Here is an 18579-nt window from a genome sequence, read left to right on the forward strand (position 1 = left end):
AATAAAAAAGTTACGTTTGTAGTCTTTGACTTTATGTATCTATAATCTGTGACGATTGATATTGCATTATTATTGTTATTAGCGTAATATAAGTATTTTCATGATTGATTTTCATCAGATTTTCATGTAGTGTTTGTTGCGAAATAATAACTAATTGAGAGTAGGTAAGTAAATAAGTAAAGCGCTTCTTATTTTTTACTTTGACGCTATTATTTTCAGTTTGTTCTGTTAGTTGTAATTATCATTTAAATTTACTTTTACACAGGAATAATCAGCATTGAAATAACTAATAAGTAATATGTGGAATTCTTATTGATGGAAGTGTTCATACTTCATTCACGATTACTCTATGTCCAATTATCTATTTAACCTCAAAGCATCAAATTATTCATCTTGTTTACAGAAAAAATAGTACAGCTCCCATTATCTTTTTAAAAATAAACTATCGCTTTTACTCTAATTTTATTTCAATCAAGTAATCGCCAGGCTAGGGATGGCGATTCTTTCCGAAAAATATCGATTTTTAAAGCAATTCGTATCTTAATTAATCGATTCACATTTGGTGCTATTTTTATATAAAGGTTACTTTTTTATAAAATGTTAAACTATTCTTTCATATAAAATATTCTTTTAAATTCATTAAGAAATTATGCTAACTAATCCTAATAGGATTTTGAATATTACTTGAAACTAGTGACTAATTGAATACTTGCAGTAAATAAGGCACTAAGTACCAAAAAGTTAAAAATCAAACTAAGTAGGGGGAGGGGGGGCACATTGATTCACGGGGCACATTGGTACAGTATCTATATCTCAAAACCGATAAACGCTACACAGTCCGGCACATCACTAGAATGCTCAAGGGCATTCACAAGAATGACAGTTGTGACACCGTTCGCCGCCAGTTTGCCGTTGGACCTCAACGGTCACTAACGTGTTGAAAGTGGCGTGCGCCGCTGCCTACAAAAAAAAAACGTGAAATGTAATTGTGTCTCAGGAGGATTCTTTTAGTTGTTTTTGTTATTATTTGTTACTACAGGTAAGTAAATATAGTTATTATTGTATTTTAAAATGTTTTTGATTGCATTATTATTATATATTAGATAAAATTAATTGTTTGTGGAAAAAGTCCGTTGGGGCACTTTGATACGGTAATGTGCGGGGTACAATGATACGTATCAATCTGCCCCTCTAGTGTATTAAAGTGCCCCGTCAAAAATAATAGTTTATTTTATTGTTTATTTTCTTTTTTTCAGAAAATGGTGCGCACGTACAAACCCAAAACTGATAGAAAAAATATCAATGAAGAAAACATTGAAGACGCAATACGTGAAGTATTGTCAAAGACTTTATCTATACGCAAAGCAGCCGACAAATATAGCATCAAAACTGCGACCCTACAACATCGCATAGAAAAAGCCAGAAAATCATTTGAAGCTACCAGAATATTATCTACAAATGAAGCATCCTCTTCATTACAAGCAGAATCTTCTTTATCACAAGCAGGTCCATCTTCACCACAAATAGCACCATCTATGGAGATGGCACAAATAGCGTCATCTTCAGCACACACTACTACTGCAGCTTTATCATCACACACTGCTACAGCTACTTCATCAAACATCTATGGTTCCAAGTATACCGTTGCACAAGTTTTTTCAATCGAACAAGAAAAGGCATTGACTCAATATTTATTGAATTGTAGTAAAATGCACTACGGCCTTACATTGAGACAGCTTTTGACTTTGGCATACGAGTTCGCAGAATCCTCAGGGTGTAATTATCCAAAATCCTGGAAAAAAAAACAAATGCGCTGGAAAAGATTGGGCAGCTGGCTTCAGGAAGAGAAACCCAGAATTGAGTCTACGAAAACCAGAAAACACAAGCGCAGCAAGAAGCTTTGCTTTTAATAAAGCTGCTGTAGCTCAATTTCATGATAATTACGAACGCATAATGAGACAGTACAATTTTACACCCGATCGAATAATAAACTTAGATGAAACAGGCATAAGCACAGTTCTTTCTACTCCTAAAGTTATTGCTGGAAGAAAACAAAGACAGGTGGGACAAATAGTTTCTGCAGAACGCGGAGAGTTAGTTACTTTCTGTGGTATTATTACTGCTACTGGTTCTTCTCTTCCTCCAGTTTATGTCTTTCCAAGAGTTCACTACAAAGATCACTTCCTAAATGGAGCTCCTGATGGAAGTCTAGGGTTGGCAAACAGAAGCGGCTGGATGACATCAGAATTGTTTATAAGAGTTTTGAAACACATTCAACGCCTTACTTCGAGCAATAAAGATAACCCAATTCTAATCATTTGTGACAACCACGAATCGCACATTTCAATAGAAGCTGTTAACTACTGTCGTGACAACGGTATTGTTTATTTGAGTCTGCCCCCACACACGTCACACAAATTGCAACCGCTTGATGTCAGTGTGTTCGGACCCTTCAAAGGCAAATTGAAGATAGCTTTCAACGACTGGCACATTCAAAATGTTGGAAAGACTTTGACCATATACAACATTGCTGAACTGTCAAAATTAGCATATTTGGAATCATTTACACCAAAGAATATCATAGGTGGTTTTTCCAAACCTGGAATTTGGCCAATTAATAAACTGGTATTTGGGGACGACGACTTTGCACCGATAGACATTTTCAGCACAGGTTATCACGATTTGACAGATGAGAACACTCACAAAACACAAGATTTACATTTTGTAGACTCGGAAACAACTCAAAATAATGAAGTTGTTGATAGAGAACAAAATAAAACTCCTACTTTGGATACCGACCCAATTTCAGTGTCTGATGCTGACGATTCTCTACATGTTTCTTCATCACAGGCTATGCTTACTCCTGACGTAGTTAGACCTTATCCAAAAAAGGCGATTACTGACAGTGTCTTAAAAAGAAAAGGAAGAGAAAAGGGACGATCAAGAATATACACTGACACACCAGAAAAAAATAGATTAGAAAGCTTACGTAATGAAAAGGACAGGAAAAGAGAATTACAAAAAGCAAAACAGCATGCAAAAGAATTGAAAACAGCGAAAAATCTGTTGGGGTTAACTGAGCCAAAAAAGAAAAAGAGAGTAACTTCTTTGCCTGCAGAAATAGATTCCGATTCTAGTCTAGATGAAGTCGTGATGACGAGTGATAGTGAAGACATTGAAATGCCATCGGAATCAGAAGAAGAGGTAATTAATGAAGAACCAGTTAATCCTGAACACATAAATATTGGAGATTTCCTACTAATTAAGTTTGAGAAGAAGAAAACTGTGATTCACTACGTTGCCAAAGTCGTATTTAAGTATAATGTGACAGAATATGAAGTATCATATCTCAGAAAAAAAACAGGGTCTTATAAGTTCATATTTCCAATTGTGGAAGACAAAGCAAGTGTGGATGTTAGAGATGTAGTTTTGCAATTACCAAAACCAACTTTCTCCAAAGGCACATCTCGAACATCGTCGCTTTATTCATTTTCGGTAGGTTTAACTCGATATAATATCCAGTAGATTGTTTTGTAATTTATATGAGAGTTTTTATGATTATTTTTGTTAAATTTTTGATGTTTGTTTAATTTTTTAAGAAAACTATTGTTCATTTTGATAGGAGGTTCTAATATTATATTTTCATTAACAATATTCAATGTTAAAGTCTGATTACTTAGTAAGTATATAACTGATTATATAATTAAGAAAATAACAGAGAATTAGTCTTGTTCTATGATGACAATATTGTTTTTTTTTGTGATTATATTTCTTAAGTAACTTAAGAGACTGATTATGGCTAATGTGCACTCTTAATAAAAAGTGTTTTGCGATCTCAATCAATAAAATTGTTTTATTTCTTAATTTTAAGTAATAATACAGTTTATATTGGGTTTTTAGTCAGTTTAAATTTGCATTTCATATGGATCTAAAATACGTATCAAACTGCCCCACCCCATGTATCAAAGTGCCCCACTGGTGGGGCAGAATGATACAAACATTTTATTTTCTTAAAATCACATTATCTCTATACGTCGCCAATTTTTGCGGTTTTTGCGTAGCCAAAATGTAAGCTGACATATCAGCCAATGCACACATCAAAACAAATATTTAAATATAATGCTTTATGGTCCTCAGAAAAGAGATTTAATTTTTGTGTATCAAAGTGCCCCCCCTCCCCCTATGCAGTTCGGTTCTAAATGCCATGCCCAACAACACAAATAAAGCACTAAGCTAAGGACCCAGCATGGTATTTTTCTAACAAAATAATGGTATGAAGTTCGCGCGAGTACTACGTGCCATGAGTTCGGTTTTTTAGAAGGCACTAAGGACCATTGGCGTCAGATTGAATTCATTTTGTATCAAAATGGCCGACTTCGACGCGCGTCAGTCCAATGTAAGTGGTGCAAATAAAAGGAAAAAACAGGTTCAACTTCAAGTTTTGAAAGAAAACGACGAAAAACACATGGCCAAGAATATATTTCAACATCTGAAAAAGTCATTCCTGCAGTTTCTGCTCCTGGTCCCGAGGTAAAACAAACAATAATTTTGATATGGTTATTAGCCAATTTCTAAGGAATATTGATGGTGACGTGCAGAGTGTGTGACCATAAAGATCATCGTATTTAGATTTTTAAGTGTGTCTCATGTTTCGTGTTTATCATTTTTAAGATTCTATCTACTTTAAATGATATCTTTATCTAGAGATGTAGAAAAAATTAAGATGATCTTTATTTTACAACCGAATCGATCGTGTCGATTTATCGATCACTGATTCCTTGTATTATATCGAACTTTTCTCGATAACTTATTGATCGATTAAGTTACATAGAATGTTAGAACAAGCATATAAATTGAAGAAATTATTGTTCTTTTTTTGCTATATTCCTTTTTACCCGATTACGTAAAAGGAAGGTTATGATTTTAGTAGAATATGTGCGAATATTTTTATGCATGTTTGCAAGTGTCTCACAATGTCTAAACTGCTTAACCGATTTTAAATATTATGATGACATTTCATTAAGAACGTCTGGGTTGTTGCTGCGATAAAGTTTAGTTTTTTTAGCCAATATATCTGTGAATATATATAAAGCTATGACTAAACATCACCAGATTCCATCGAGATGGGTATAAGACTATGGTATTAAGACCGATAGGTCTTAATATCGTCAAGATTTTTTTCAGTCTGGTTTCATTTTTTTTTTATTTTTATTGCAGATTCTATGCAAATGTTCAAAAAGCTTTTTTTTTTTTTTCCTACCATAAAGCACCATTATAAAATGGCAGCTTTATTACTACTACCATCTAGCCTATGGGCTAATAAGTAATATTATTCCAGCTTAAACTTCTACTTATGATTAATTTTTAAATCTAATTTACAGTCCAATAACTGTCCTTAGTTTATTCTAACACGTACTTACAGTTCACTATGTTCTTGTGACCTAGAAAAATAAAGTAGCACAAGCACTATTACACAAACGCTGCACTTATCTACTTTTTAACACTAATTCGAACGGCTTGGTTCTTTTGAGCCTCCTTTTGATATCCATGTTATCTAGAAGCTTCACAGCCTCCAAATTAACATGATGGCGAAGTCGATGTTGGTGAGCTTCTGCGTACTTTTGGATGATTTTGTTTACGAACTCTATCTTAAGGTCCCTGTGGAGATCGTGATTTCTTACATACCAGGGTGCATTTGTTATTTCCCTGAGTACTTTGTTCTGGAATCTCTGTATTACTTGAACATTGGTCGGTTTAGTACACCCCCAGAGTTGTATACCATACGTCCATACAGGCATCAGAACTTGCTTGTATAGCATAAGTTTATTATGTAATGAGAGCGTGGAATGCCCTCCAAGCAGCCAATACATTTTTTTGTAGCGTAATTCTAACTCCTCACGTTTCTTTTTAACATGAGCTTTCCATCGAAGCTTTGCGTCAAGCGTCATACCCAAGTACTTCGCTGTATTTACGTAGGGAATAAGTTGCCGATTTAGATAAATTGCGTGATATTTTGGTAACTTATTGGTTACCAATAAGTTCAAAAAGCTGCAAAGAAATTTCACATCAACAAAAATTAAAGATATTTACGGAATATTATGACTTAGATTCCCATGAAAAGCAAAGCAGTTACTTAATGGGTTTAATTAATATCTTGCCAATAAAGACACGACGAAATGGCAAATACCTTAATCCAAAAGATAGTAAACGTCAATGTACAGTTTCCTATACTTTACCAGATGGTAAAGGTAACATAATACAAGAAATTCCATAGTATTCTTCAGAATAGTTAGGTGTGGATCAAAAAATGTGTTACCTGGTGAGTTGACGCACCGTCTATGGTTTGACAATTCAGAGAACATGATCATCCAATGTTTCGATTGGTTGGCGGACGGTTACGACTCAAATAAAAATCATATGCGTCTGGTACGTTTCGAAGCTCCGAAACGTTTAGTTAACGACGCAATGAATTACGCATATACTTTGGACCACAATAAATTTTCTGTTGCAAATATACTTGCGGCGTTGAAGTCTTTTTCAACCCGCGTCGTCGGGACCAAAGCTATTAGTCAGGCGGCGTATGATATGGAACCTAAAAAAATTGTACCTTCTTGCAAGCGCTATATTCTTAAAGTGTTTTGTGGATCGGTTTGGTATCACTAAAGCTACATCTGAGGTTACTGACGAAATTCAGAAACTAAGGCTGCAAAAAGGTTTTAGTCCTTTAAACATCATAAAAAATCTATGGGAAAAGTTTATATCTCCGCGAGTCCCAAAACCCTCTAATGAGAGAAATGTTGTTTACGAACAAATGGTTGACAATCCCTGTAATATACCTTTGGAAGGAGTACCAGCGATGAACTGTGGTACGCGTTGGTATCAAAGATTTCTCTCATTATTGATAGAATGGTCAGCAGTACCGCAAAAATATCCAGTCCACATAAACGACGCAGTACAATTCGTTGAAATAACGACAATAATAGAGAGTGACTATTCGGATCTAGATAAAACCGCAAAATCCGGGATTGATGAAGAGGTAGAACTGCAAGACAAATTTCCTACGGTTGATGATTTTGTAATTGGGACAGCACTTGGTGATGGAAATTGCCTTTTTGATAGTCTTAGACAATTATTGGATACAGATCTATCTGTAGCTGAGTTCAAACGAAAATTACTGAGTAGTGAAGCGATTGTAGATATGCCGACTATTGTTTTACCAGAAATTATCAAAGTACTCTTAGCGGAAAATGAATGGGGTGGTGAACCAGAAGTGTTGTTAACTGCTAAATGTTACAATGTAAAAATTTTAGTATATGCTGATCATCTAAATTTCGAACCAAGAGCGTATGGTAGTGGTGAGAAATTTATATATTTATACCTGAGCAATAATCATTATTTTGTTAATATATCATCGATAAGAAATAAGAAAAAAGTTTGTCGGCAAACATTTTCAGCTGTTTTTGGCCTTAAGCAGAAAAAAATACACGTTCTTAATAATAAAGTAAAAAATGGAGATCTGACATATGTGGAGAAAAGAGGAAATAAGACAAAAAATAGAAAATACTCTGAGAATATTGTAAAACTTATTAAGGAACATGTGGCAACATTTCCTCGAGAAGAATCTCATTATGGAAGAGCCCGATCCCAAAAAGAATATTTAAGTCCTGATTTAAACATAAATAGACTCTATAAAGCATTTCAAGTATTGTATCCTGACATTACAATTACTTATAAATTTTACAGCGACACCTTTAAGGCTAATTTCCAAAATTTGAAATTTGGTCGGAAACGTACAGATACTTGTGCAACATGTGATCTACTTAACGCTCTAGCAAAATCCAATGGCCCTAATAAAGATACAAATGCTACCAAGCTACGTCTTCATCAATGCAAGGCAAATAGAGCAATGGACACTTTGAAGAGAGATGTGGCGAGGTCCCAGATGCCTGGAAGCCTTATATGTACTGCAACTATGGATCTCCAACAAGTATTATCTACCCCTGCCCTTACTCATAGTCAGATGTATTATAGCCGCCAACTTTCACACTTTAACTTGGGAATCCATATTGGCGACACCAATGATGCATACATGTGCTTATGGCACGAAGGAATATCTGGTAGAGGCGGAAACGAAATCGCTTCATGTGTTTTGAAAGTTTTCAGTAGCGGTGCTACAAATAAAAAAATATTAATAATGTGGAGCGACAATTGCGCAGGACAGAACAAAAATCGAATGATTATTCTTTTGTGGATATACTTGATAAAATTGGGCATTTTTGACGAAATTGAGCAAAAATTTTTAATTACTGGGCATTCATATCTAAATTGTGATAGAGACTTTGCGCTCATAGAAAAGCGAAAAAAAGTTTGCAGCCCAATGACACCAAATGATTTAATAAAGATGATTAGAGAAGCAAGAGAGAGGCCATTTAATGTAATTTCGATTGATAAAGAGAATTTTTATGATTTTCAAAAATCTGCAGATTCCGTCATTACAACTGACAAGGTGTCTATTTCCAAAGCAAATTGGATAAAAATATCGAATAAGCAAATAAATAAAATAAAGAGTCCGTACTACGTTGAATGATATGGAAGCTTGGCGAGTAGTGAACATTTTAAAAAGGAATAAAACTGTAAACGATATAAATTCTATTATCCTTCCCCAGTTAAAATGTACGTCGAAAATCAGTGAAGCCAAAAAAAATGATTTATTAGCTATGATACCGTACCTAAAAAAAGAAGAGGACAAAAGTTTCTACACAAATCTGCTCCAATAATTAATGTGTATTCTTTTCATTTCATAAGAAAGAAATAATAAAACAATATTCTCTAAAATTTGATCGACATGTCACAACACTACTGTTTTTTATATTAAACGTCACACTGAGACATTAGTGCCGTTTAAAATTCAATATCAGAAGGACTTAGTTCCTTTTACAGGGAAGCACACTAGGTACTTAGGACTTTCTGTTAATTTCATATTGTTTATTCATTTTAAGTGTGTAATAATATTTTTTTATAAGATTTTTTTCAATATTCCTATGAAACCTAACTTAATTTACTGTATGTAATGCTTATTTTTCATATTAATAAAAAAGTTAATAATGGTAGAGTGTTTTGTTATTTTCCTGATTTTAAACTTCGTGGTTCACAGTGCCTTATTTAATGCAAGTATTCAATTACATAAAATATCATTGTTTATCAAGTTTAATACATATAATAAATGAGGAATAAATGTATTTTTTCAGCATGTCGGGTAGAAGTGATTTATGGAATCATTTTATTAAAAAAGACTTCGGAGGCACATGCAAATATTGTCACCAGGACGTAAAAACTAAGGCAAACACAACAAACTTACGCAATCATTTATTAAGAAGTCATCCAACAATTCAGACCGTAAGTCTCAAAAAGAAGAGTGAAAGTAGTGGTGGTAAATGTGGTAATGCACGAAATGATAATGGAAATGATCAAGTTAGTGAAACCATTTCTTATGTCACATTATTTGTTTTCCAATGTACTGAGTTCGAAAAAAATAAAAATCGATATTAAATAAATCGAAGTAACTATGTTAAATAATAAATAAATAAATGTCTGTTTCTTTTTGCCAGAAGAAAAAAAAAAAGTTCCTTTTTTTTTTATTGTATAATTACTTTATTATTAATTTCTTAAATTATATTGTTTGTTTTAAGAAGTGAATTAATCTCTCCTTGCAACTGGCGGGTGGGCTCGTAAAACATTTAATTTAATTTATTTATTATTTGTATATTATTTCTAATTTTTATGAATGATTCCGATGATAACAATTTAGACGACAGCTTCTTTTCCCTCTCTGATTCTGAAGGATTGAGCAGTAATGACAGTTTCTACAGCATCCCCTCTCTAAGTGAGACTCTTGATTCACATTTCTCAGGTACACTGAAAAATTTCAATGCTATTCATATTAATGCCCAGAGTATTCCTGCACATTATTCTGATATGTTGTCCTCTTTTGCTAATAAAAATATACACGCGATTTTAGTGTCAGAATCGTGGTTAAAGCCATGTTTACCTTCAACATCCTACTCTCTACCAGGATTTCAATTGATTCGCAATGACCGAATTGGGCGCACTGGTGGAGGTGTGGCCATTTATTTAAGATCACACATTCCTTTTACAATTTTAAATTTCTCGCAACCATTGGCTGCTTCAGAACATCTTTTCATAGAAATAATTTTCGGACATGAAAAACTCCTTCTTGGCGTCTACTATAGTCCAAACCTAACGGTCGACTATTTTTCGTCATTTGAAATCCTGATAGAGCAGTTCTCCCCACTTTATAACCACACTATTATAATGGGAGATTTCAATACCTGCCTGCTTAAAAATGATTACAGGGCATCGCGTCTGAAATCTCTCGTAAGCGGCTCCAACTTACATATACTTCCTCTTTCAGCGACTCACGCTTTTCCAAACTGTATACCTTCTCTCCTCGATTTAATTCTTGTATCATCCATTGGTCATGTTGAAAAGCATGGCCAGTGCGAAGCTTCTGCCTTTTCGTACCACGACTTACTCTTTTTGTCTTACAAATTAAAACCTCCTAAATTTAAACCGAGGATCGTTCTCCAGCGCAATTTTAGTAGAATGGACGTGGATCGATTGCGCGAGGATGCTGCTAAAATTGACTGGTCAGGAGTCACGAAAGTCGATACCGTTGACGAAATGGTATCTGTCCTTAACTCCTTAATCACGCAGCTGTACGACTTACACGCTCCAATTCGTCCGGTTCGAATGAAACATCTTCCTGCACCCTGGCTCACTGCGGATATCAAAAAACTCCAAGAAAGAAGGAATATAGCTAAATCTAAATACCGTTTGAACCCGAGTGATTCCAATCGTGATAAATATCACAGGGCACGTAATCGCTGCAACAGGGCGTGTAGAGATAGCCAACGACGCCATATCTATAAATCGGTTGTTGAGGAAGAAAACTCGACAAAAGTGTGGAATTTTCTCAGATCTTTAGGGGTTGGAAAGGCAAAACAAAATTTGAATTCCCTTAATTTAGACTTAAATCAGCTAAATCAGCATTTCTCCTCTTCCGCTACTATAAACAGTACCGCTAAATTAAGCACTATTAACCAACTTTCTGCTACATCAACTCCTGACTTCCCTCCTCTTTTCTTTAGCCAATTTACTATCAGTGATGTTAAGAAGAACATCTTAGCCATCTCTTCCGACGCAGTTGGATCTGATTGCATTAGTCGTAAGATGATCATCCCAATCCTTGATATCTTAGCTCCTATTATCACATACGTCTTTAACCATTCCATTGATTCCAAAGAGTTCCCTTCATCCTGGAAAGACGCTCAAATAATCCCACTCCCTAAGAAACCTAATCCAACTTATGCTGACTATCGTCCCATATCCATCCTTCCTTTTCTGTCCAAAGCACTTGAGCGCCTTATACACCAACAGCTGAGTGCGTTCCTTTCTAAACATAATCTTCTAAATCCTTTTCAATCTGGTTTCCGTCCCGGTCATAGTACAACTACTGCATTAATTAAAATTACGGATGACATACGGCGTGGTATGGATAATCGACAGGTTACGGTACTGACATTACTTGATTTTAGTAATGCCTTCAATACTGTGGACTTTGATATTATACTCGCTGTATTAAGTTCTCTTAACATATCTCCTGAGGTAATTAGCTGGTTTCAAAGTTACTTGCATGGACGCCGACAACGTGTACGAGTACAAGACTCATCTTCTGATTGGTCTGTTGTCAGGGCCGGCGTCCCGCAAGGTGGCGTGTTGTCTCCTCTCTTGTTTTCCATTTTCATCAATTCTATTTGCTCCCATATTACTTCTCTCTACCACCTGTATGCAGACGATTTACAGATCTATTCACAGTGTAAAATAGAAGATTTGCCCGACACTATTAATTTGGTAAATGAAAATCTTTTACAAATTTCAAAATGGAGTAACTCATTTGGCCTAACAGTGAATCCAAAGAAGACTCAGGTCATTATTATCGGGAGTCCAAAATTAATGTCTCGGGTAACATTAGCACAGCTGCCGCCTATAATGTTCGATGGGGTTCATATTCCATACAGCAGCAAAGTAAAAAATCTAGGCATTACTTTTGACCAATCTCTGACTTGGATACCACAAATGAGTGAGCTGAGCAGAAAGATGTTTGGTGCAGTCGGCTCTCTCCGAAGATTGCGTAATGTTCTTCCTATTCCTGCTAAGGTTGCGCTGGCTCAGTCTCTACTTCTACCAATCCTCGATTACGCTGATACTTGCTATCTTAACCTAACTGAGGACCAACTGAACAAACTTGAGCGGCTTCAAAATCTTTGTATAAGGTTCGTATTTGGGCTGCGAAAGTATGACCATGTCTCCGAGTACCGCCGTAAGCTCAAGTGGCTCCCGATTCGTCTTCGCAGGAATACTCATATTCTTCATCTTCTTTACTGTATACTGTTCAATCCCTCCATTCCTCTTTATCTTAAAGAACGTTTTGAGTACCGATGTGATACACACTCTTTTTCTCTTCGTTCTCAAAATAATCTACGCCTGAAAATTCCTACACACTCCTCTTCTTATTATGCTAAATCATTTACTGTTACCGCTATACTGCTATGGAATTCTCTCCCCTTGGATATCAAACAGTCTCAATCACTATCTATTTTTAAAACAAAATTGAAGCTATTTTATTTATCCTCCATTTGATGTGTTTATTTATTTTTACTTTTATTCCACTTATCTGTCGTCTATTCCTCTCTTATTTACTGTTGTATTTTCATTTATATATATATATACATACGTATATTATGTGTATTTACTTTATTTAATTAGTACACCCCTTCCGCTTTCTTTAATTTTTATAATATCCTCTACCCTAAGGTTGCCTGGAAGAGATCGCTATTTTAGCGATAAGGCCGCCTATTGTACATGCTGTATTTGTTATATGTCTATTGTTTTTGTTTTGGTGTACAATAAAGCATATTTTACTTACTTACTTTTATGTTTTTTCGTTTTAGGTTGTTGATGACATGACTTTAGACATCGTTCCAGTTCCAGATTTGCAAAATATTGATAATTCGGATGCTGAAAGCGTGGCTTCTTCTTGTACCACTGTATCAGTCTTAAAACAGCAAACATTGACATCTTGCTTAACAAATATAAAATCATTTGGAGGTAAGGCATGAAACTAAAATCTTTTGAATATTTTTTTATGAAAGTGAGATGCATACAGGATCAATAATTAAGACTTTATTTTATTTATTTTCAGATACTGGTATTAAGCGTGGTCAAATAACCAATGCAATAGTCTTCATGATCGCAAAAGATGGGTTGCCTTTAAATACTGTGGAAAAAACAGGATTTCGATATTTAATGAAAGTAGTGGCACCACTTTATAAAGTTCCAGCCAGAAAAACAATGATTGACGATAAATATGACATTCTTTCGACACAACTGAAACTAAAAATACAAGAAGTAGAAGCACTATCTTTAACTGCAGATGTTTGGACTGACTCGCATAATAGTCAAAGCTACTTAGGCTTAACTGGTCATTGTAACGCGTGATTCATTTAGAGGTACTTTTAGTGGTTGGGATTTAATTGCAGATCGCGCATGCGTCGTGTCAACTGAAGTGGCATTCCTGTTCAGTAGTGTTTGACATTTCATAATGGAAAGACTTAGCCCGGCACAGCGTCTACAAATTGTTCAGCTTTATTACGAAAATGGGCGTTGTACGAGGAATGTGTATCGGGCGCTTAGAGCAACTTATGGTCCACATAATCGGCCAACCGAACGCACAATTCGCTCTACTGTCAGTAAGCTTGAGACCCAATTTTCATTATTGGATAATACTCCAACAAATAGACCACATCCAGCACGTAGTGAAGGAAATATAGGGGCGGTAGCGGCGAGTGTACGCGAAGACCGTAAAGTGTCGATTCGTCGCCGTTCTCAACAGCTTGGCCTGTCGTATTCAACAACTTGGCGTATTTTACGTAAGGATCTTTCCTTAAAAGCATACAAAATTCAATTAGTGCAAGAACTGAAGCCGAGCGACCTTCCGAATCGTTTCCGTTTTAGTCGTTGGGCTCTTGACAAGCTTGCAGAAGATGCACTGTTTTCAACAAAAATTTTGTTCTCAGATGAGGCCCATTTTTGGCTTAATGGGTTTGTGAATAAACAAAATGCCCGTATTTGGGCTGATGAACAACCCAAAGAGGTTCAAGAGCTGCCATTAAATCCAGAGAAAACAACTGTTTGGTGTGGTTTATGGGCCGGTGGAATAATCGGTCCCTATTTCTTCAAAACTGAGGCCGGCCGGAGTGTTACTGTGAATGGTGACCGTTACCGCGCGATGGTAACAGATTATTTGATGCCTGAAATTGAAGCCCGTGGTCTCAACGAAATTTGGTTCCAACAAGATGGCGCCACTTGCCATACAGCCCGTGAAACCATGGCTTTACTGCGAGAACGATTCGGCGAACAAATCATTTCACGCTTTGGACCAGTGAATTGGCCGGCTAGATCATGTGACATCACACCTCTTGATTATTTCCTTTGGGGCTATGTAAAGTCCAAAGTCTACATAGATAAGCCAGCTACGATTGAGGCATTGGAGGCCAATATTACTCGAGTCATTGGCGAAATACCTCTCGAAATACTCACACGCGTCATTGAAAATTGGAACTTCAGAATGGACCATGTTAACCGCAGTCAAGGACAACATTTGAAAGAAATTATCTTTAAGAAATAATTGTAAAGAATGGTTCTTTTGTATGATAATAAAGATTATAAAATAAAATTGAATTTATTCTTTTTTTTTACTTATTAAAAAAAATACCTCTAAATGAATCACCCATTATATATGAAAGTAAATTATTGAGCATAGTTTTTGGTGTAACTGCTCTAACAGAACCACACAATGCGGACTACTTAGCACAAGTAATTATCAATATGACGGAAAAATGGGGCATCACAAGTAACAAAGTGGTAGCGTTTATCACGGACAATGGCGCTAATATCGTTAAAGCTGTCACAAATGTTTATGGCAAAAATAAACACATGCCATGTTGTGCCCATACATTAAACCTAGTAGCATCAAAACCATTTGACAATAAGGATGGACTGGAAGTAGCCAAGAATTTACTAACAGCTGTCAAAGATATTACCACATATTTTAAACATAATACAAATGCTGCTGATTCTTTAAAGAAAGCTCAGGGTCATCAAACAAAGCCTTTGGGGCTTGTTCAGTCTGTGTGTACCAGATGGAATTCTGTTTTTTATCAATTGGAACGATTTGTTGAGTTATCCGAAATAATTGCGCCAATATTACTCAAGTATCCTAAAGCGCCAACAATGCTAACTGCACAGCAGTTAGAATTTATAAAAGATCTTATAAATATATTGAGACCATTAGAAGTAATAACTAAAGAAATATCGGGAGAAGACTACGTTACAGCCAGTAAAATTATACCCATCGTGTCTTGTCTGACTGAAACATATAATACAATGAAAAATTCAACGGATATTGGTGTTAAAACAAGGACTTTAATTGTGGACGGCTTGAAGAAAAGATTTGGAAATGTTGAACAAGTTCATTTGTTAGCTGCTGCGACCATTTTAGATCCTAGATTTAAAAAAAATCATTTTACTGACCATGAAGCCTGTTCTCGAGCGATAAATAAAATAAACACTTCAATTTTGGATATTACACGACAATCACTTCCACAAAATAATAGTGAGGAAGTCGACGCAATAGAAAGCACTGATAAGGATATGAAAAACGGAATATGGGATTTTCATAAGTTGCTTGTGAAAAAGCAACTCTCTTTATGCAATGGACAGGAAAATCAAGGCTTAAATGAAGAATTCAAACATTATTTATCGCAGGCAGTTGTGCACCTGAAGTATGATCCTGTACTTTACTGGCAAGAACAAAAGAGCTCCATTTATCATCACGTTCACCCAATCGCCATGATGTATATGAGTATCGTTGGATCATCCGTTCCTTGTGAGCGCCTGTTTTCAATTGCTGGAAACATCGCAAGTGATGAGCGTAACCGCTTGGATCCCAAAAGGCTTGACAGACTGTTGTTTTTAAAAAGTTTAGATATTGAGCATTGGGAACTATAGTTCCCAGTTATAATTCCCAATGCTTAATATTTAAACTTTTAACTCTTACCTTATTTTTTACTTTTTTGCAATCAATAAAAACATTCAGTATATAAATACTTATTTTTTTCTTATCGTTGATCTTATAGTTTGATACGGTAATAAAAATAATTGTTATTTTTGAATTCCCTGATTTTATTGATAAGATATCGTTAATAGGCTACTTGACAATTTTTTTAAGTTGGTCTTAAATGGTTAATATTTGTCCTATTATATCAAAAAAATTAACACTATATTTTTTGCGCCCTAAAAACCGTAAAACTTTAATTTAAAAAAATATTTTTCTTAGACAGGTGAAAACACTGTCGGCCATGTTTGGCCGATAGATTATCTGTGCTCTGACGTCATGCATTTGTAAACAACAGTATAACCCTGTGGTTGTACTGTTTTTAGGGCGCAAAAAAATATAGTGTTAATTTTTTTGATATAATAGGACAAATATTAACCATTTAAGACCAACTTAAAAAAATTGTCAAGTAGCCTATTGCAATATTAATCTTGTTTTTAGTAAAATTGATACAAATTTACATTGTAAACGCAAACTTGAAAAAAAGATCGATTTTTTAGGCCTCGATTTTTTCGTGAATCGATTCATTAGACTACGATTCGAATTGATTTAAAAATCGATCTTTTTCGTAAAGAATCGCCATCCCTACTGTGTAACCGCGTCTGAGATAACGATATCGCGACGTAACGATGAATAACACGACAATTACCATTGTTTAGTAGTCTTCTAAATATATAAAAGGAAAAGGTGACTGACTGACTGACTGACTGATCTATCGACGCACAGCTCAAACTACTGGACGGATCGGGCTGAAATTTGGCAGGCAGATAGCTATTATGACGTAGGCATCCGCTAAGAAAAGATTTTTGAAATTTCAACACCTAAAGGGATGAAATAGGGGTTTGAAATTTGTGCAGTCCACGCGGACGAAGTCGCGAGCATAAGCTAGTCTTTTTTTTTAAAGAATTATTATTAGCCATGTTAAATGACTAATATTCCCCTTTCCTCTCCAACTAAGCGTCAAGCTCGTGCTAGGAGTAGGTACGACAATAGTGCAACGGGCGGGGTTTGAACCGTCGACCTTTCGGTTTTCAGTGCACTCCTTTACCGGTTGAGCTATTGAGGCTCTAGTTAGTTAGTCAATATTTGTATTAACCGAACAACAATATTTGTATTAAACATTTTTTATGTGAAAAGAAGTAAATAACTAATGAGAAATACAATGCGCCACGAATTCTCAAAGTTTGTTTTGCAACTAAAGTTGTATTCTAAAATCGGTTACAAAGTAAGGGATAAAAAATAGGTTAGCTGCGTCTCTGTTTATCACATTAGTTACTTTATCTATGCTCTCTTTTTACTGTGAATGAGAAAGCAAACGTTCCTTTTTTCAGATTATCTACTCAGTCAACGTTTCGTGAGCTTTTCCGAAATTGGCGTGTTGGCGATTTTTTGACGAAAGCGTTGGCTGCGTTGCGTTGATGTATTTTGCAAACTAGCAAAGGGAAAAAGAATTTGCGTGTGCCGTGTGTGTTTCGAACATAGTGATGGTTTTTAAAATGTTAGCTTTGAATGTGACTTTAGATGTTTATAAATAACTCTTCTCGATTCAATGATTGTTGCTGTGTGGTTATTATTATTTTCCGTTGATCTTGCCATCTTTTGATTTTTGAAATCGCTTGAAATCTTGGTCTTTGTTTTAATTCTGTTAAAAGTATAGTAAGCTCAGTATAGCAAAGAAGGGCTATACATTCAGTTTTCTTTTAATCTTCATTTTTATGAGACTTGTCCAACTGCCAACACGAGAGGAGTAAGTTATGTCCAAGCACAGGCATTTGAACCTGAAGGCATGGAACTAATAATAACTTAAGGTCGTAAGTTAAAGTAGAATTTGATTACATTCAGTTTTCTTTTAATCTTCATTTTTATGAGACTTGTCCAACTGCCAACACGAGAGGAGTAAGTTATGTCCAAGCACAGGCATTTGAACCTGAAGGCATGGAACTAATAATAACTTAAGGTCGTAAGTTAAAGTAGAATTTGATATCGATTTTACAAGTTGGATTTCGCGTGGCTCTTATTGAATACACTGCAAAGGATGAGAAACCTCTTAGATATTAAAACAATTTGCTGTGACATTCTTGTGTAACGTTTGAAATCATTTTATTTTTCTTATACATAATGACATTTTGACATAAAAACTTTTTCACAATATTTTAAAACTTCGAATACAAAGCGAGTTGCGTACTTAAGACCTCCACGATCCCTAAATGTGGTAAAAGCTGAAAACTTAAAAATGTAAGTACTCATTACTCATGGCCAGTGTCATGGCACTGCGTCGAGCAAAATACCTTGTGCATGTCATGTAATCATGGTATGCGCTAGGT

At 35.3% G+C, this 18579-nt stretch overlaps 3 protein-coding genes across 3 annotated transcripts in view; all 3 read left to right on the top strand.

Moving 5' to 3' along the window:
- Positions 1–18579, top strand: part of LOC117992689 (uncharacterized) — a 342159-nt gene that overhangs the window by 7193 nt on the left and 316387 nt on the right. The gene's annotated exons all lie outside the window — the stretch shown is intronic.
- On the top strand, positions 796–4175 carry LOC117992999 (uncharacterized). Its single transcript, XM_034980747.2, has 2 exons — positions 796–1039; positions 1257–4175. Exon 2 carries the CDS (start codon positions 1954–1956, stop codon positions 3523–3525), a length of 1572 nt encoding a protein of 523 aa, XP_034836638.1. The 5' UTR covers positions 796–1039; positions 1257–1953; the 3' UTR covers positions 3526–4175.
- LOC138403886 (uncharacterized) lies at positions 4367–16225 on the top strand. The gene is given in 7 exon segments (XM_069506008.1): positions 4367–4530; positions 7744–7987; positions 13066–13108; positions 13111–13188; positions 13283–13451; positions 14961–15259; positions 15262–16225. Coding segments are annotated over 7 exon segments (1056 nt in total). The 3' UTR covers positions 15321–16225.

This window comes from Maniola hyperantus, chromosome 22 (assembly GCF_902806685.2).
Source record: "Maniola hyperantus chromosome 22, iAphHyp1.2, whole genome shotgun sequence".
Lineage (NCBI taxonomy): Eukaryota > Metazoa > Arthropoda > Insecta > Lepidoptera > Nymphalidae > Maniola > Maniola hyperantus.